This window comes from Lepisosteus oculatus, chromosome 10, assembly GCF_040954835.1.
Source record: "Lepisosteus oculatus isolate fLepOcu1 chromosome 10, fLepOcu1.hap2, whole genome shotgun sequence".
Lineage (NCBI taxonomy): Eukaryota > Metazoa > Chordata > Actinopteri > Semionotiformes > Lepisosteidae > Lepisosteus > Lepisosteus oculatus.
In genome coordinates, this window is record NC_090705.1 from 33,769,198 (window position 1) to 33,789,905 (window position 20,708).

The 20,708-nt window shown below is 39.9% G+C and overlaps 1 protein-coding gene across 4 annotated transcripts in view; it reads right to left on the minus strand.

Moving 5' to 3' along the window:
• Positions 1 to 20,708, minus strand: part of dennd3a (DENN/MADD domain containing 3a) — a 49,372-nt gene that overhangs the window by 13,469 nt on the left and 15,195 nt on the right. For 3 of the 4 annotated variants that reach the window (XM_015357516.2, XM_015357517.2, XM_015357515.2), the window contains exons 4-16: positions 18,161 to 18,276; positions 15,792 to 15,931; positions 12,912 to 13,023; positions 11,120 to 11,239; positions 9,567 to 9,785; positions 8,690 to 8,796; positions 7,337 to 7,492; positions 5,945 to 6,041; positions 5,694 to 5,797; positions 5,026 to 5,207; positions 3,332 to 3,856; positions 2,441 to 2,533; positions 322 to 581 (exon numbers count right to left, since the gene is read on the minus strand). In XM_015357516.2, coding sequence (XP_015213002.2) covers positions 322 to 581; positions 2,441 to 2,533; positions 3,332 to 3,856; positions 5,026 to 5,207; positions 5,694 to 5,797; positions 5,945 to 6,041; positions 7,337 to 7,492; positions 8,690 to 8,796; positions 9,567 to 9,785; positions 11,120 to 11,239; positions 12,912 to 13,023; positions 15,792 to 15,931; positions 18,161 to 18,276 — 2,231 coding nt within the window. The remainder of the gene's footprint in view (positions 1 to 321; positions 582 to 2,440; positions 2,534 to 3,331; positions 3,857 to 5,025; positions 5,208 to 5,693; positions 5,798 to 5,944; positions 6,042 to 7,336; positions 7,493 to 8,689; positions 8,797 to 9,566; positions 9,786 to 11,119; positions 11,240 to 12,911; positions 13,024 to 15,791; positions 15,932 to 18,160; positions 18,277 to 20,708) is intronic. The other variant, XM_015357518.2, reaches the window with a different exon arrangement.

The following is a 20,708-nucleotide window of genomic DNA, read 5'->3' on the forward strand; positions in this document are numbered from 1 at the left end:
CCTGCAAGCCTTGTGAGACGCGTTCCTTCTTCTTGCTTACTACTAGCTAAGACGGCAGAGAGTATCAGGTGGCTAGTTGTGTCTCCCTGCCACAGTGTAACCACATTTGTCTTGTCACCACCTCGGTTTCATTAATGAGCTGGGCAAAGTGGTTTCAAGACAATGTTGCCACCAGATAGCACGTAACATGTCAGCTGAATGTCAAACTGTCCATTCAGAAACTGCAGGAAACTGGAGGAGGTGGGGGGTGGGGGGATGGGGTTCTGAAAACATTTTTTCAAATTTTAAAAAATTCATGCCTCACAATATGAAGTGATCTACCTCTATGTCTCTGAATTTGCTGATCTCAATGTAGCCTGGTCTGCCTTCTGTGAGTAGGAAGAGTCTCTTCTGCGTCATGGCAATCTTGCCCACGCCATGGTTGGTTTTGACAGAGCAGGACAGTTTGTACACACACTCGTTGGTGTCCAGGTGCTCTATGACTTCGGCAGGGAGGTGCACGTCCTGGGCTTCAGCCTCTGTCTCCTTCCAGAAAGTGTAGAAGACTCGGAACACCTCGGGGTCAATCTGCTTCTGCTGGCCTGGGATGAAAGCAGCAGAAAAAAGAGCACCAGAGTTTCTTTTTCACTCATTCGCAATGAGATTGAACTACGCAGGTATTTCATCACAAAGTGGAAAAAGTACAAAGCTTTTAGCTCGACGTCTTATTATAAAATACCACCCTGCTACGCCCCCCAATAAAAAGAAACATTACCATTCCAATCAGCTTTACTTGTCTGATTGATGTACTGAATAAATACTGGCTAAACTTTAACTTATAGACCTACTGTACCTGTTCTGCAATTGTCTTACTCTAAACCTACATTAGCAAGTTTACTGCACAGCAGAAAGAATGGCAATAGTAATCTTTTACAAACCTTTTTACGTATTCTTGCAAAGTAAAAAAAAAAACTGGTTTATCTGAGCTACAATCAACTCAAACTTTCCTCAAAAACAGAAATAAATATAATGCTGACCTAGGATATGAAAATCATTGGAAACAAAGTATCAGCCTTGAATGACCTGCATACCAGTAGTGAAATTAGTTCTGTGCAAACAGGAATAAACCTATAGTATGTGTACGCAATTCTTGTAAAAAAGACAACCAGCACGCCAAAAATAAAAATACAGTCATAACCGACAAGCAAAGAGTTGAAACTAGCTCATGAATTCAATTCACGCAACATTCAGAACGCAGGTTATATAATTTAACTGACCATAAGCATCTCCGACAATAAAATAAGGGAAAATTAAAACAAGACTTACACCAAAAAATAATATATTTCATATATTTCCTCCTGAAATATCTGATATAAGATCACAATAGCCTTGTCAATGGTAAAAACAAGCTCTTTTGTATGTTTGGGCATCATCTTCATTGAACTACATAATGTTTTGATAAGGAGAGGCCTTAATCAAAAGATGACCGCCTTGTTTTTACAACAACATAAAAAACTACAAGGTCTGGCTCAATCAAAAAGGCCCTTTTTGTTTCATGACACTAACTTTCCACTTACCACTTACAGAACCAAGCAAATGCTTTTTTTTTAAATTCCAATTGAACTCTTCTGCCTTTCTGCTTTTTTTTTGTTCAGTCTCTTTAAGTTCTCTTTTATACTGACTTGGAAAATCGCTTTTTTTTTAAAATAGCAGAATACTTGCTGCAAAAATGAAGAAAGCTCCACGGCCGAAACGTTGTTTTCTTTCTTCTCTTTTCAGCATGGAATAAACCTATTACTTGTTCCTTTGCAGCCTATGCATGGTGACGGAGCTACCCACCTGAACTGATACAGATTATGTACATATATGTACTGTATATATAAATACACGTTTACTTGTGTGGGGCTTTTAAAACATGCATGGTGCCATCTAGATGCTAATCCAAATCCAAATACTACAGGATATTTGAAAGACAAATTAAACCAGCCAGTTCAACTTCCCTGTCTTGGCTATGAATAATCTGAATTTTGTACACAGTACAGTGTTTGCAAGAAACAAAAGCTGACCTACTGTTGTTATAAAACTGTTTTCCTTCCTCACAAATTTCAACACGGATTTCTCTGTGCATGACATTAAATTGAGACCCAACATATACAATAAAACACAGGAAATACACAAAACTCTTTAAATAAAGCCCAAACACGGCTGAGAGAAAACATATTAGTTCAGAAGCTGACGTGTAGCAATGCAAACACTGCAGAGAGAGCACAAATGTTGAAAAACAAATTATTTTGCGTGTTAACAAAAGGCCTGGCAGCAACAAAAGTGTAGCAAAAAAAAAGCTAACGCAGACTTCGAAAAGCAAACAGAAGGACTGGTGAAAGCAAGCGATCCTCCCATTCCCAAGCTGTGATTCAGACAGGCACAGCCACTTTGCAAGCCTCACATTTGCTTTGCTTACCATCCAGAGACGAATCAAGGTAAAATACAGATTGCGAAGATGCCCTCATTGCTGCATCCAGACCTTGCCAACTCAAGCCACTCTTAAAAGATTCTAATGAAGTGGATTAAGGGACAGTCAGATTTAGCATTCTATGCACCCATTAAGTAATCACATGTATATGTATGATAACATAAATGTGTATATACATATATAATGTGATCGCATATATACATGCTGTATATATGTGTGATCAACAGCATACACAAACACATATACTGTACATAAGTCACTGATTTTGTAGGAAGTTGCAATCATAATGTAGCATGTACTGCAGGCTCATTAGAAGGGCAAATCAGGGCTCTCGGTCGCCTATGATTTAGTTGGTAAAAGCTTGCAATAATCACCTCAAGCACACATGATTATGACACAATGAAAAAGAAAAATTGGCAAACAACGTAAAAGATTACATCTGGTCAGAACCAAACAACGACATCACCTGAAAGTGAAATAAACGGAATTGAGCAATTTACCATCTTATAGTAAACTGAACAACCAGGTCAAACAAGCATACTTCTGCCTGCATTCCATACACAAAGGCAATTTAGTTCCTGATTGCTCATTCCATTTCTCATTGTCTTCTGAAGGAATTTGAATTATTTGAACTCTCATGTCCTTTCATCCACTACTCATCTCTTCCTCAGGAATTGCCAAATCATGGTCAGAAGCCAGAAAAAAAAAAGTCAAATAAAATGACTGGTTGTTAACAGATCAAGAAAATCTTACAAAATAAGAACAAAAAAGCAACAGCGCTCCTTGTTTTTCTGACCATTTCCAATTCAGCCCTGAGGCACTCTCTTTTGAAATATCTTGGTTCTCCGTAAGACCTGTGAGGAACCCCCTCCCACTTACCGACAGTCAGCGCATCAAACAGGCGATGAATTGTCCCGACGTCCTTCACTATACCAGACTCCTGGATCCGCTTGACGAAATCCTCCAGCTGCATGTGCTTCTTTGGGAGCTCAAACTTCTTGACGTGGTCATCCGACTTCACCAGGTCCCGCTCGTTGTCTTTTTTCATTTTGCTAATCAGCCGCTTCAGCTCCGAGCGCTTATCGGCTTGGGCCCGCTCCTCCCGCGCCAGGGAATCCACCAGGTTTTTCACCAGGTCCGTGGGGAAGATTTCGATGTCCGTCTTGTAGAGGTTCTGGAAGTCGCTCAGAGCATCTAGCTTCTTCCCGCTGATGGTGTTGATGAAGCCCCGCAGGTAGAAGTATCTGGCTAGGAGGGTGGAATTCTCCGTAGGCACACTGGCAATAGCCTTCCCCAGCAGGCTTATCAGTTCCGAGTAATAGTTTTGGACATAATGGTAAACTAAGGGCGCAGGGAACTCTGGGAGCTTAAACAGGGTGATGGGCATCTTGGGAATCATAAGGGCTGCGCAGAATGTATAGATACATGGAGAAAAAGACATAAAGAGAGAACACAACCTTCACACAGATTCAAGCATAGTGAAAATACCTCTTAGATTTGCTAAACCCTTCACTTTGTGGCAGTGTTACTTCTTGGGGAAATAATAATTATAAATAGGTCAATAATATCCACACTCCAAGATGAAAGAACTTGAAGCTTGAGGCCACCTATCTTAATGCCATAACTGCTTCTGACAAAAAACTGTCCTCTTTGAGAAATTCACTTATTAATCTCATTAAAATTGCACAGATTTTGTAGGCGTCTACATTTTGTTAAAATTCAGTCAATCCTTCTACATTCAGTTGGAGTGGCCTTTTCACCCATGAGATGTACAGTAGCTTATAAATACTTCAACAGTAACAAAGTTAAAACCACTTAGGCAAATTAGTCCTCAGGCAATTGTTTGTCTTACAGAGGGTTTCTCTCAAAACTCCCAAAATGTTTTCCTGTACAAAAAAGGAGGGGGAGAAGGAAATCACACTCCAATGAGAGATTGTAGTATGACAAGTAATACAGCACAGAGATCAGAAACATAACTTGTAGCCTGTATACTGTAATCCATACCCACGTGACACATAAGCTAAATGTTAAGACGTCACAGTAGACTTCCTTAGATTCTGAGATGAACCATTAAATTAATCATGTAATTCTAACATGGACATGTGCTTGCAACTAAATCACAACTTCCGGGTTGGCGTCCAGAGTTAAAACTGCCTTTCTACTGTAAGTCGGACTTGTTTCGCGCAAATACGCTTGGAACAACCCATACTTTCATCTATCCATCCACTTCCTAACACCTTCTTCCAATTCAGGGTCACAGGGAAGCTGGAGCCTATTCCGGCAAGAAAAGGGCACAAGGCAGGGTACACCCCAGACGGGATGCTAGTTCATTGCAGGGCAAACCGACACAAACACAGACACACACACTCTCACACCAGGGCCAATTATCCCAGAAGCCAATTAACCCACCAGCACTTCTGTGGATTGTGGGACGAAACTCACACGAACATGGGGAGAACTACAAGCACCCCAGGTCCAGAACTGAACCCAGGGCGGGAAAGACACTACGTTTCAAAATTAACCCTAGTCTGAAAAAGGAGTCCTTTTCGACAGGGAAAAAGGTAATTTACTACCGTTCTCTGTGCCCAGTTTCTTGAGTGAGGCCTGTCTCACTGGGAAGCCCACAGTCCTCTCCTCTTCCAGGTTCGGCATGCTCATCCCCAGGCGCTTGCTCAAGCGATTCTCAGGACTGCTGTACTTTCGAGCCATTTCTTGCATGGTAGGCCTTCGGGGAGAGTCCATCGAGGGCTTCACTCTGTGGGGTAACCCAAAACATAACTGCAGGAGCCCTCTCTTATTATTTCCTCCTGCTAGTGTCTCAGGGTAAGGCAGGCCCTAACTAGGCCTCACACAAGATTAAATTATTTGTTTATTTTTCTTAAAATATCAACAGAAAAGACAAAAGTACCAAAACAATTTGGAGTCAGAAAACTACAATTTAATGTAGCCTAGTAATGGGAAAACAAAATCCATATTCACTAGGAAAAAAATCTCAATTTCTTTCTCAGGAACTGCTGTCCCAGGAATTGTAAGAGAATAAGGCAGATGAAGAATACTAAAGTTCACCTAACATGTCTGAATGTGACTGGTGCTGTCCATAAGCAAACCAATTCTTGAAATAAATGTTGCTTTATATGTTTTCGATCTCTGCATACTTGTTAAATACTCTGTATTACAGGGGAGACACTGTATTAAGATGCACCACATGCAGATCTGTTTTATACAATAACCTGAGAATCACCTATGGGCTTCCGATCGACTGCTCAGCTCCATCCGACTGAAAGCGTCCATTTTCCTGCTGAGCCGCGCTTTCAGGAAGGAATGAAATATGTGCGTCTCTAAAACCTGAAAGAGGACAAGGATTTTCTCAATTTTGTTTACATGAAATATGTCTGTAGGAGATCCAATGAGCTTGTGTTAATTAAATGCATAGTGTGGTTTTATATTTAAAGTATTAAAAAGACATTTAAAAAAAATATATAAAAATATCACCTTTTCGTAAAATGGCTGGTCCATTGGCTCTCGGGACTTGAGAAATTCTTCACTGTTAAACACTCTGTGTTCATAATTCAGATGATCATTGACTTCCCTAGAGAGGGAAACATCATCATTCAATCTCCCTGTAACTGTCAGTAATGGCTTTTTTTTCACAAACCGGTGTTAGAAGAGGGGTAATCGCAAGTGGTTCATCCAAGAAAGGTACCCTCTGAGAGCACAGGTTGTGCCATTTAATGCTGATATTGCCAGTCTGAGCCTGGATTGTGACAAATGTGTCAAAATGACGGTGTCCATCTGGCAGTGTGCTGCCTGCTGGGTGCTTTGCTCTAATCGAGAGTCACAGATCTGCACCAGTCAATGCTGACTCTTCATAAGGAATACCAATGTGTAAATCACGTCTGTGATTTACTGGAAGAGTGAGTTAGAAAAGTTTAGGAATGAATTACTGCACACTGGGGAGCAATTCTGTAACTCTCATGATTATAGTACCAGCCCACATAAATGCAATGTAAATTACATGGTTCTTTTATGGTTTGTTTCGGTTCCCATCCAATTTGTTTCACTACTGTACTTTGCTATCAGGTAGTCAGAGGGCAATCGTACGTGAAACTCAGTGCCTGTCAGGGGGAGACACAAGTCTGTTTAATTGGGATGGCTGTTTACATTTGGGAGGCAACTGCTACAGATGCCTCTGTCCTTTTATTCAAGTTTTAATTTTCCTGCGAGGACACGGGGTGTTAAAAGTTACGTTGAAAGCTACGTTGGTTCAGCGGTATGAGAAAGTGAGTAATACAGATGTCACAGGAAATTGCCACACAGGAAGTACTGTACTAGCTAGACACAGCTAGAAAAAGGGGAAAATAAAATCAACACTATAGTACAGGAGAGCAGCTGAGGTAGGGGGAAAATCTGCAGTCTCACTGTTCCTTGTTGCACTTGATATATTCACTGGCTAAAATAATAGGAAGCCCTCAGACAAATGAATAGGTTCTGTCAGTGACAAGCAACAACGACAACAATAACAACAATTATAGTAACTACTACTTTAATTTATACAGTGCCTTTCCAAACCCAAGCATGTTGTACATTGTGATAAAAAGACAAAAATGCACTATAAAAAAGTAAAAGGCAAAAATTTAAAAGAACATACAGGATAGAATGCAAGGAAATTAGACACAGGCCCCAGTCAAAAGGTGACGTTTGAGTGTCGATCTGAAAAGAATACGAGAATATGTCTCTCTCGAAGAGTCGGAGGAAGAGCATTCTATAACAAGAGAGCAGTGACAGAAAAGGCACAAATACACACTGGGAAGCACTTGCTACTCCATTTAGATGCACACTTCCAATAACAGTGGTGCAGACAGCACTGTGTGAAGGGGGGCTTACCTAAGGATATTGACTATTAGCTCTAAGGTAACCTGCTGTATTTCACGATTCAGCTTCTGCTGCCACTGTCTTCTCTGCATTCTCAGGTCGTTCATGTCAATGCTGGTCCCCAGATGAGACAGCTCCAGATCGTAATGGACCTGAAGCCCTGCGTGCCTGCAACCAGAAGGGAGAAATTATACAAATGAGTACAATTCGGTTTTCCGCTATGTTTTACATCCATTTTCAATGCTCTGGTTTCAATTTGAATTACACGCCGTATCAGTGAGTGTGGAGGTCTGGGGTGGATGAAAATCTTCGCTTCGTGTGAAAATCTTCATGAGTACAAGTTTCTCTCCTGAGTGAATTGTTGAAATGTTAAAAAAATGTAAAATGTATAAACTTGTTTAAAATTTCAAAATGTTTTAAATTAAAAGTTGACTCCTAAATTATATTTGTTAACAGACAATGGTCCTTTATGGTCTGGTACAGCATTTACACTGAACCAGAAACCATAAAAATATCAGCACTTGACAATAGTTACATTCTTTCTTGTGATTCTTTTCTTTGTAGGGAAATCACACACACAGGGAAAGTTCCTAGACAGGTTTTTTTCTTGGCCAACTTAATTGTCTTGAGTGAAATAAAAAATACCAATGCTACCAGACTGTAATGAAGGAATGAGAAAAGACTGCACTCAAATGGACTTTTAAAAATCACCAAATTCAAATTCTTGTACAGATTTTACTGTACATGCTCACACCACAAACTCAACCACAGCCACGGATAATGATTCGCGTTGACTATATGTTTTTCTACCCTAAGTACAGAGCTACTTTATGTGTGGTAGATACATTCCAGGGCATGCACTGCATTAGCAATTGAACTTTTCACCAGTAACTTTTGTAAAGCAATGCTAAATAAGGAAATACTTTTGAGTTCATTAAAGAAGTCCCAAAAGAAATGTAATGTTTTTGCAGCACATCTGTCTTTCTGCAGAGCCATATTCCCCCTTATTAGCTTGAAACTGCATTCATTTGCACTTCCTAACATACTGTACCTACAGTACTGTATGACCTGTTAACAATACATAAACCCATCTGGAAGAAATGGCTTTATCAGTTTACCATGCTGGCCTGTGATTTTTTTTGAAAACCTGAAAAATTCCCAGTTTTTTGATAGCACAAACATGTTATTGGTTTTTATTGAGATAACAGTGGTTAAAGTGATAAAACCTAAAATGAACTGCCAAGGTGGACATTTGACTGCATAAATGCAATGTCAGTATAAGGATCACTGTGCATACAAAAGAAAATCTACAGAATATAAAAAATCTCGACCCATTCGCCTCTAGGAAATTTAGAAAAAAATTACCGTCTCATGAAACAGTCTGCTGAAGCCAATGGCATAGATGGGATGTCTGTATTTGAAGCAAATATTGTGCCATTGTCAATATTTATCAAAATCAGGTCATTTGTCTCCTGGAAGATGAAGTAAAACACAGAAGAGTGATCAATATAGATGCTGACTCTAAAGGTTGACTCTTGCTACAGCATTACAGGTAGTGTAAGATGCCACGAATCAAACAAATAATAGAAAAGGGCAATGTACAAAATAGGAAAACACATTTTATATTAATAGTAAATATTTAATATTAAAGTAAATATGTGAACTTAGAGTTTATGTTTGAAATATACAATATGAGTACAATATGCATTAAATGTTCATCTTTATGAAAAATCTGCTCTCTTTTAATGCCAGTGTAATGGTTAAGCATATTTTTCGTATTCGCTTAGAAATGTCAAATCAGTTTAAGAGCGCAAGGACTGCAACCAGCGCATGGCACAGTGGTTAGCATTTCTGCCTCACAGCGCTTCAACCCTGGGTTCAATTCCAGACCCGGGATGCTATCTGGGTGGAGTCTGCATGTTCCCACCGTGTTTGTGCAGGTTTCCTCCTTGTGTTCCAGTTTCCTCCAACAGTTCAAAAACATATTGGTACAGTAGGTTAATTGGTTTCTGGGCATATTGGGCGTGGTGAGCATGTGTGTGTCCGTGTGTGTGCCCTGTGATGGACTGGTGTCCCATCCAGAGTGTACCCTGCCTTGCACCTATTGCTTGCTGGGATAGGCACCGGCGAATTGGAAGAAGGGGGTTAGAAAATGGATGGACCAGTGCTGAGCGGTTTTAGTTGTCATCCTGCAGAGAAAAAACTGGGAGAGCCTTTCTTAGCCGAAAGCGTACTGCTTTACCGCTTCGACTTCTTCCAAGTGATCGATGTGGCAGCCCATGAGGAAAGAGGTCGGCGCCATGACGAAATCCAGCATCTGTCTGGAGAGGATGGGCACGAAGGTGTGCTGCCACTGCAGGGGGTGGATGTACAGCATGAAGCACTGCGACACCAGCGTGAGCAGGGCCCAGTCGGAGGAGAAGAACACAATCCTCTGCTCCGTCAGGAAACACGTGATGATCTGGCCGCAGAAAAAACACACACGGACAGCCGTTCGTCAGCGCTGAGCTGTACATCCAGTCCTTTTAACCTCCCTGCCTGTGAACACGTCTTCATTTTCCCCAAAATAACGTCAGTTTAGAACTTACAGATACAGGAAAAATTACAGGTGAGGGGACGCCATTGGAACCCATCTTGATTACTGCTACTGTCTTATTAATCCAAGGATTTCCTGCCTTTTTCAAAGTATCCCAGGGCATTGACTTCAGTAATACGGCTTGATAGATTATTCCAGTCAGCAACACTTTGTGTAAAGAAATTGGGAGGAATGCTTAAAAACCTTTTCATTCCTCTTCTTAATGGAATGTTTTAATAAAAAAAAACTTTCAGAAAGCAAACAAGTGTAACACTTCACCTAGAATTCACATTTTGTATAATTCCAAAATATGTTCCAAGATGTATTCTCCTAACTGTGCAGAATCTTCAGCAGTTTTTGAACATACAAGTTCATAACATGAAAAAAAAACATGATGGAACTTGCATGATAAAAGCTTACTGGTATTTCTATTTTTAAGTGCAGGCAGAGCTGTTCATTGGGTACATTTATGAGCTGGCACCTAATGATCTGCACTGACTGATCTGAAATGACTCATGGCAGCATGGTGTCACAGTGGTTAGAACTGTTAATTCACAGCACTGGGGCCCTGCCCTTAATTCCTTGGGTGCTATCTGCATGGAGTTGGAAAGTTCTCTCCATGTTCGAGGGGGTGATCTCTGGGTCTAAGTCTAATACATACTGGTAGGTGAATACATACTGAATGCTAGTTCAGACACCAGAAGATTTGCTGCCTTTGTAGGTCTCATCAGATCTGCTTTTTATTTTCTTCTGCCTGTGACAGCTGTTTAAGACAAGATGTACTGTAGGACAGCTACTCTTTAGTTGTGGAGTTTTGGTAACACATTCAAATTCATATCTGTGAAATGACCTTGAATGACCCATTGAAGATTGATCGCATATCAGTAAACCAGTGAAAAGAGTTTCAGAACCAATCAATACAACAGCCTCACTAATTCAGTCCTACAATTTTTAAGTGCAGTTCTAAACAATACATTTTCTGTCACTAGTGTGAAATACAATATTACCGCAACCTTCCAATTTACCCAATGGGAAAATATTTATTATGATTATTTTGTACTTCATATATCTAAATAATGTATTATAGATGTTTTTACATTAATTATTTGCATAAAACAGGTATTTTTTTTACAAAGCAAAGTAAACACCATCCTCATCTTCTGCTAGTACAAACCTCCCTTGTAAAATGTTACTATAGCTTATATTTTTTTCAATCTTACCTGCAAAATCTGTTTGGCATTGAAGCACAACAAAGGAAGATGGAGATCCAAATCAACAGTAGGGTGATCCAAATCCTCTTTTGAAGGAAGCACAATCTGCAGAGGCTTCATATTGAACACCTAAATAAATATTAAAGAACATTAAATGTATAACATTTTAAAGAAGTTTAATTTGTATTTTTCAAAGCATGAAATACATTATAAAAATTAAACAGTATCCATTCTGCTCTCCACATAAAGGCTCCTAACCTATTCCCTCAATGGTACCCCCCTTCAAATGTAGTACAAATAGCTACAACTGAAGGATCCATAGTGTTGACAGGATCCAATCACCTGTTGTCACCCCACCTAGCAGTCAAAAGTTCCATATGAATAATATCAAGACAAACCAGGTTCCGGTGATCCCAACATAGGGAATGCAGGAGCTCCCAATGCAGAGCCAATATTTTTTTATCTGCAGACTACTCAGATCTGTTTCCGCCCATTTCCGTCATCTAAGAAGGACACCCAACGTAAACAGGGCATTTTCCTATTCAGAATAATGGAATAATGGCCAAACGGGAAGAGACTTGTTTCCAGGACACAAAACCTCTGGACACGCGCACAACGTGCGGATAAATGCGACTGGAGCATGCTCATGGCAGGAAGCGGAAACCGTCTTCATAAAATATCATCTTCGAGACTCAAATACCTTCAGTGAAGGAAATTTGAGCGGATCATTCGATGGTGAGCATTTTTGGAGACAGATAAGAAAATGGCCTTATCTGTAACATTCAAGCCCCTGTTCCAGACAGGAGATGCTGCTGAGAGTGTATGTGAAGTCCATAACAGAAAGACTTCAACAGAAGAAGCTGAAGAAACCCTTTCTTTTATCCCTGATATTAGGTACGGAGTATACGAACTCCCTCAAGGGATTTTTTAGGTACTGTACGCAATGCAGAAATGTCAGAATAGAAAGAAAGAAGCGATTGTAGTGTGACTACAAATCCTGGGATGAGCAAAAGACAGGCTTTATAAAAAATATCTGTAGTAATATCATGTTCTTGTCACTCCAATGTGAGAAACAGGATAGAAAATTACCTGTAAGGAGATTATGATGGTGCAAAATCAAACAATTGGCATGTCTTCTGTGAATTTAAAAGCCTTTCTACTGAACATCAGGTCTTTAACTAATTGTGTCATTATGGGGCCAAAACACACTCGACAGTATATCTAAGACAATATATCAAAATATAAAGACGGTAAGTAAGACAATATCTAAGAGGTAAATCAGATTTTGATGTCTTAAGGCTAGATTGGACTTTCTTCAAGTTAATGCCCAAATACAGGAGTGTCAACCAAAGAACGTTCAGAGAGATACAGAGTTCAACCAAAGAGACAATGCAAACCATATGCAAAGACATGCCATAGGAAAACATGTCATCTTCAGCAAAAGATTATAATGTCATACATATAGAGGAGCTCTAAATTTTTTAATCATGAATGACTCTCTCTGAGTCAGGGCTGTGGTAGCTCTTTTCCAGAAATCAATAATGATGTGATCATGAGGGCTGAGGCAACCTTGAGCTATGACATCAAAATAAAATCTAAAATTAATATGGACAATACGAGTATCTGTTCTTAAGTTGAATTGCAAGTTACAAGCCCAAACAAAATTTCCTCCCAGGAAAAATAAATTGAATTGAAATTTTGAATGTCAGGAATCACCTCTTCAGTTAATTAGTGAATGGAAATGTATTCAGAATCTTTTTTACTGATAGGTCTTACAAAAAAGCAGCCCAACAGTTCTCACCAAATGAAGTTGTCCAGGTGGGGGGGTTGGCACTAAGGCCAGTTTTGCAGCAAATTCCTTGACTCTGTCTTCAAAGTCCATCCCTCTGTAAGACTTCAGCTGTGCCACTAGACTGAAAAAAAAAGAAGGGAAAAGATCTCAGGGAGAACAAGTTGGATTTCCCGGTAATGTATTAGGTGTTAACTGATTCTGCCACTTCACATCTGGAGAGGAAGTTCCTCCTGGTGAGGAACTGCCCGTGTGGTTTCAAGAAATCTGCTTGTTCTCATTTTTCTGTACACATGCTTTTCGAAAACGCAAATAACAGACTTATCTAGTGTATGTCCTTCCATCTAATGTGGCCATCTGCTCAGCCAGTCGTGAGATAGTGTTTTATTCCATTACTCAAGCACTGTTATCCATACGGTTATTGATTAGTATTATTATTATTAATTTATTCAGCTAATACCTCTATCCCCAGTGATTTATTTCACAAAAGATTTAAAAATAGAAAAGTACAAACTACAAAACAGAGAAAATGCTGAACAGTGGATTCCAGTACAGAAATCAACATTATGCAATAAGAAAAAGAAGGTAAATTTTTTTACTTTTTTTACTTTTTCCACGTGCAATAAACTTTTACCTGTACCTTTGCAGGATACGCATACTAATACAGCCACTTAATTGAAATTATGCAATAAGATATTAAGAAGGAAAAACAACATCAACAACAACGGAATGATGGAAATAAGGTAAATAATTCTTAAAAATGTACTTTACGGGCCTCCTGAGTGGCTCAATGAGTACTGGCCCTTGCTTGGAGCACCTAGTGATTGTAATGTACTGGAAATTGCCTGTGCTCTATCATGAAATGACAGCCTACTGCACAGCCACTTGCCTGGTAGCATTTTAAAATTATTTCTAAATGTACTGTAAATTGTAAAATCAGAGGCAAAGAACACAAACTTAAAAAGTGTGATAGAAAGGGACCTTCATGTGACCACCTGTTCGACAGTCAAGAAAATACTGGGGAAAAAAGTCTAACTTCTTTATTAAAATCCATCTAGTTGTATACACACTGTTGATTTTTTCTGAGCAGGGATATTCGTCTGAAACGCTGGGTAATTAGATTGGTTACATCCAGGGTCACACCTAATGATGAGTTTGGTCCTTTAAAGAAGATCAGGTGTGTTTCAGTGTTTTCAAATCCTAAAAATCTGTCTCCTAAAAATCTGGAGAGAAACACTCCAGAATCAACTGAATTTTTAGGGAATCCCGACAAGCACATGAAGTTATTAAATATAACAATACATTAATATAAACTGTTCACATATCAAAAGGTTTTAGTGAAAAATTATTTCCGGCTACCCCATCATCAAAAAAATAACATGGATCTTTGTTTTCCTTTACAAGTCTTAATCAGATGTCAGGTGTGAAGCACGGAGAGCAGTAAAAGCAAACAGTGAAACGTTTGCAAATATGAAACCATTAATTTATTCAAGCTCACATGGCTATTAAGCTTTCCAAGTGCTTTGGAATAAAGCTGTTAGAGCAGGTTCAGGCACAATGGCAGCCTTGTATGGACTACATTCCCCAGAAAGCTTTGGAGCATGAGCAGCCTCTCTCTGTCACCTGACCAGTTGCCAGATGACAATTGGTCAGGTGGCAGTTTAAAAACCAGAAAGCAGGGGCATTCCTGTTGGTCAATCTGCTGTATTAGAAGAGCAGGCAGATCTCTTTGGTGCACACTCACTGGAGGGGAGCGAGGACACGAGGAAAAAGACAAATTTGTGAGTTATAACAATTTGGAAGTGTTGTGAGGAGTCTAAGAGACAGACTTATTTTAGAATAATGTTGTGAAGTCTGTGAGAGAGGCAGATGTTTAAGTTTTGAGGCTGGTAAGCATCTTAGGTACCTGCCATAATATAGTAGTTTGGTGTCTTGTTTTGGTTTGTAGTGTTTTGATTTCCTATACTGCAAATTGTGCTAGTTTTGAAATTTATAGTTGTTCATTATCCCCAATTTGCAAAGATTTTGCCAGAAAATATACCCTAGTGGTTTGTTTAATTAGTGGTGCATGAGTTCTTTGGTCTCTGGCACAGCTTTGGTGGGAAAAACAAAAGACAAACTGGGTTAAACAAATATTTATTAATAATGAAAGATACATTAAACACAAAACATATACAATATACAAGTTATGCTCTTTACAAGTAAGGTGTCCCAGAGGCCTACAATATGTCTTGACCAGCCCAATATATCCTGACTAGAGGAAAAACCACAGACATTCACATCCTCTGTAACACCTATGAGTGAATGAAGAACCTATCGCCCTTGTCTAAAAATGTATTCACAAGCCAAGAGGCCACTTTTAACCAAAGTTCTTTATACAGGCAATCCATTTCTTAAAACAATGGAATGGCAAAGTTATCTTAACATGGTTCACATACTTATCTGGTCTTTACAGATCTGGACAAGGTAGTCTTGCCTCGCACTTTCTTCTTTCTCTGTGTCCTTCTTTCTCCTGTCTTTTGTCTCTTCCTTTATCTCTCTCTATCTGTATTATGCTATGTTTCTGGACTATTGATTGAGACTTAATCATTTATCCAGACCTTAATTACCCAAGGTAAACCAGAGATTGCTTTGATCGATGAATCTTGGACCCCTACATCTCACCAAACATCTCCTTGCTCTGAAGCTCTGGAAATGTTGACACTAGTTAGTTGCCACTGACCCTGAGATTTGAAACTTCAATAAGCCATTTCCAATAGTTATAACAACTGTAGGAATACTGTACATCAAAGGCCTCATCAAAATGAACAAACTGCATACTGTACTTACTGTATTTCAAAAAGGCAGGAAGGCATATTTCTTAAAACAGGCTGTGATAAACGGGAATCTTACCATGAAAGGCAGTCCTTGAGGGCATTGTAGTAAGCATATTTGGATATAATACAGATGCCAAAGGCAGTATAGAGTCGGGGAGCTCTGGAAGCAGACCAATGCATCTGCCCATTTTGATAGCAAACGGCATCCTGTGAGAACTGAAACATGAACAAAAGTACTGCACATTAGCAAGCAAAAATGCCCATTGAGCTCACCTCCTATCCAAAATTAAATAAAAAACCACAACCACCCCCCCCTGCGAGCAAAGACAACTTTGGCCAAAACATCACAGTATTCTGCTTTCTATGTAAGCCCCTGTTAAGTTCCATCTTTCATTCAATGGTGCACTTTTTTCTTAGATGTTTAATCCTTCTCTTCATTGTATTGGGCCCATTTAGCCACGTCAAAAGTGTGACAGGGCAACCAGCTCAAAACAGTGTTTGCTGGGCACTGGTTTAGCGTGGTAGTTGGAATCGCCCTACATTTTGGGAGATGAAGCTGAAGCTGCTTGCTCTCCTTCCTATAGTTTCAGAAAGTTAAGATTTATTTTTCTTCTTCCATTTCAGGAGTTTAGGATCCCCAGAGAGATAAAGAGCAGGGGTGGACCAGAGTCAGTTCTTTTCTTCCAAGGACTTTTAAGCTTTCTTTCATTCTCATTTTAAGTGGACACCAAATGAAACGGTGACTGCTGTTCCCTTGACAACCCTCATTGCTTTAGCTGGCGATTTCACACCCCTTCACCCTCCAAGTTTGCCCTTTCAAGCGCCGTTTTATGAGGGACGCCCTTTAGCAGAAGCAGAATCTCCATGTGTGGCTTTTCAACTTGAAAAATTCTCACTCGTTGGTATGTTGAGGGTCTTTGTCACAACCTTTGAGGTCTGTTTCTCAGCTGTTTTACTCACACTCACTGCAGTTCTGTATTTTCTATCCAGATAGTAACAGGGTTCATTATGATTTCTTTCTGCCATTTGCTCGATGTGCTTTATTGCTAAAGAAGTACCTGCAAGCAGTATTTTTATAAGACTGAATGCCTTAAGTAGCATTATCGGATCAAACGAACATGCAGTAGAATTCTCTATCGTACTTTTGTTACTGGTATGGTATCATGGGGATTTAGTGCACAGTTAGCTCTACTGCCTTAAGCCTCTTGGGTCCAGGGTTCACATAGAAAGTGCTACAGTCCAGAATCAGTGTTTTGTATGTTCTCCAATGGTCACACCTCTTTCTCGAGGTGCTCAGATTTCTTCTTTATAGGTTAATTAAACTGCTGTATAAGTGCTGTCTTGACTACCCCTCAACAGATAGTCTCCATTATTTAACTTGAAATGGCCTATTGTTTCATTTTCTCATAAACTATTTTAAGAACAATTTAGGGACAGTATCTTGGGAGGCTGGGATTTCGCAAAAGGAAACAATTGTTTCTCTAGATTTTAGCTTAAACACTTATCTTTTGCGTTTTGTTACAAGATAGCAAAGCAGGAAATAACCAAGCTTTATAAAACAATTTTTTCCCCTCTGGTATAATGATAGAGTAATAAATCAGCCCTAAACTTAGACAAGACAAATATTAACACCTCTACGTAATAGTTACCTATTACACAATGGTATAGAATTCTCTGTAATGTGCATTAACAATTAAACACCTTAAAAAGGCCAAAGAAAGGACACCTGCATCCTGGGGAAAAATGGAACTTGGCCAGAGTTGAATCTCACAAACACAGATGCCTGTATGTGAATGAAAACCAAATTGCCCTGTTCTAACAATGTGTTTCTATACTAAGAGAATGTTTACACAAAGAAAATGTTAATTTTGCTAACTCTTGCAATGCTCTGGTTACCTAGCCAGAATCTAGTCTACAAGACTACACATAAAGGATTTCCCACGTCGGTCATGCTTTGGAGGAAGTAGATGGTGTTTTCTCCTTCTCCCCCTGCCTCTCAGTCTTCCTACTCTCTCATAGGAGTCCCTTTCTTAGGTTGCATTTGTGTGTTGTCCACTCCTATGGAGGCTGGCTAAACCTTCCTATTGGCCAGTTACTGTTAAATGTCTATTCTTTAATATGGGGTTTCTAATGATTAACTGTGAAGTTAATTAACCAGAGTAAATCATTAGGAACTCTACTCAACTGTGTCTTTACCTATTTGCCTCCTAGCCCCAGGACAGCTAGGTAAATACAGGAAAAAAAACACCATTCTGCATTCTGACCAGGGCAACACAGCAGGGAAATGCAAATGTTGCTAAACTTAGTTAGCCTCCAAATCATGTCAATATACTGGAAATTTCCGTTACAAACCACCTCTTTAACCACCTCTTTTTTGGTTTTCATTAAATAAGTCGTCTTTAATGTTAATCATGAGCACATGCTATACTCATAAAATGCACACACCTGTACTGGCCTGTAGTATTGAACAACTGCTCCATAGGTTCTGGTCCCAAAGACGTCAGTGAAAACCAGGAAGTGGAAGCGGTCTTCTTTCAGCTCATTGGTTACTTGAAGCCCTCCTGATGACAGACAAAGAGCAGTAGGTAAGCACACAGCCATAGGTTTGTGTGGGAATGTTTCATTTTTTCCCCCCAGACTTCCTGTAACCTGTAATCCTATATCTTTCTGTAAACATGTACATGTATGCAATGCCCTGACAAAAAAAGGGCTCACCCATTCCATTTTCAAAATCACTTTATCCAGTATAGTTTTAAGGGAAGAGCCAGCATCTCTCCTTTCAAGCAATGGGCGAAAACGTGAAAATGTCTTTCGCATTACTGCCCTTTCTACATTTTGCCATCTCTAGGCCTGTGGGCTGGATTTTTTTTATACATGTTTCTAAAAGTGTTCATGTATATGTTACACTCCACAACTGATTTTACTCCCTGGACAGGATGCCTATCCATCACAGGGCACACAGACACACTCACGTCAGGGGCAGTGTTCAAAGAAGCCAATTGATCTGCTAGCATGTCTTTGAATGGTAGGAGAAAACCATACCGGACTATCCGGAAACCCATACAAATGTGGGGAGAACATGCACACTCCACACAGATAGCACCAGATGAACCCCGGGCCCTGGCACCAAAGCAGTCTCCACAGCTGAAACATTGTTTCCTTTCTTCTCTTTTCAGCATGGAAAAAACCTATTACTTGTTCCTATGCTGACCACTGTGCCACCCCAAATGCCACATAACAGAGAAAATGTACATTTATAATTAATTGGTAAACACTTAAGCATTAAAGTGAAAGAAATTGTACCATGCAAGAAGCAGCTAATGATAATGTCTTTTGAATTACTGCCCTTTCTACATTTTGCTGTCTCTAGGCCTCTGGGCTGGATTTTTTGTTTATACAGTACATGGTTTCTAAGAGTGTTAATTAATACACTCTCATTTCCATATACTGCATGTTACACTCCACAGCTGATTTTAGTGTGATTCCCAAAGTAAATGCTGTCTTGAAGAAATGCTGGCAAAGTTTTTCCCTTGTGTGAATCAAGAATTCCCATTAGCACTGCTGCAAATAACACCAATGTGGAAACGACAAAAGCTTGGCTAATTTCTTCCTCAAAATCCCCCTGGCAATGAATTCTGGGTCTGATCCAGCCTTTTCTTTTGTGCAGGAAAGTGTAGTCTTTTAAGTAAGTTTTGCAGTGTTTTCTAACATTTTTGGGGGGTTGGAAGCTGTAGAAGAATTACAAGGTTTTTAAAAACAAAATAAGCATACATTACCTATATAAATTAGCTTAAGAATTTTTTATTAAGTATTCCTTGTGTATATGCATAACTGTTATATTATGTAATATACAGACCATAACATTTTTACAAAATTGCCAGCTTTTCTTTCAAAGCTATCCCCTCACCTTCCTTTTTGCTAAATTGTTTGGGCTCAACCTTCTAAATATACAAGCAAATATACCAGCATGTACAAAAAAACTCAGTGGTAGTGTTAAACCTGGAATAAGCAGAGATGCATTCCCTCATAGCATACTGTGAGGTAGTGAGAACTGACTTGGTGAGAAAGTCACCATCTTGGCTCAAACCACAGCCCGCATGGTGTGGTCTTGAGCCAAGATGGCTTATGCTGTTAATAGGAAAAACCTGATGTGAATGTGCTCAGTGGGATACCGTATGGGGGAATACTGTTCTCAGTATAGGCTCTACAGGGAATTAGCCACTCCTCTGGGCTAAGTAAGGCTTCTAAGACCAGCTGGGTGGAAAGCGGTTTCAGTTGGTGTCTAGGCTACAGCCTAGAAGGAGAGAGAGTGAGAGCTCTAGAGATCCATTCTTAGAAATGGATAGGGCTGGCTTACAGGCCTGTGGGACTCAGTGACCAAGGGATGCTGGACCAAATACAGCTCAGGCGGTCCTGAGGGGTGTCACAGGCAGTATTTTTGCCAGGCTCAAGGGACTTGAAGTATACTGGCTATGAAACAAGGCGAGCCAGCTGAATCGGGGCAGACTGGAGTCACTGGTACATGGAGGAGTGGGCCATATTGTTTGGCAAGATAGCCTGGTACCTTCTCTCCGGAGCCGAGAGAGAAGAGTCTAGACGAGTCTGGATGGCAAAGGTGGAGTCTTGAGTACTCCTTGTGCCTTACCAGCAGTAGACAGACGGCAGTCTCAAAGAGAGCCGAGAGAGAAAATAACACACCAGCTGCTGCTGCTGTGTCGGGGGACCCTGGTCAAACAGGATCAGCCCAGGCGTAATCTTTAATTGTATAGCACATCTCAAGGCACTTTACAGTAGGTGTAAAAAATGTATAAGGATACCAAATTAAAAAAACAAGCATGTATGAAATGCAAGAGGCCATAGCTGTGGCAGAAGATAATGGTCACTAGAGCAGACACAGACACTAAATACATTTTTGGAGAGGCTTTTGAGTCGGGGTTTGAATGTGATCAGTAAGGTGGCACTCGGATATCCCTGGGGATATAAATCGAGAGCT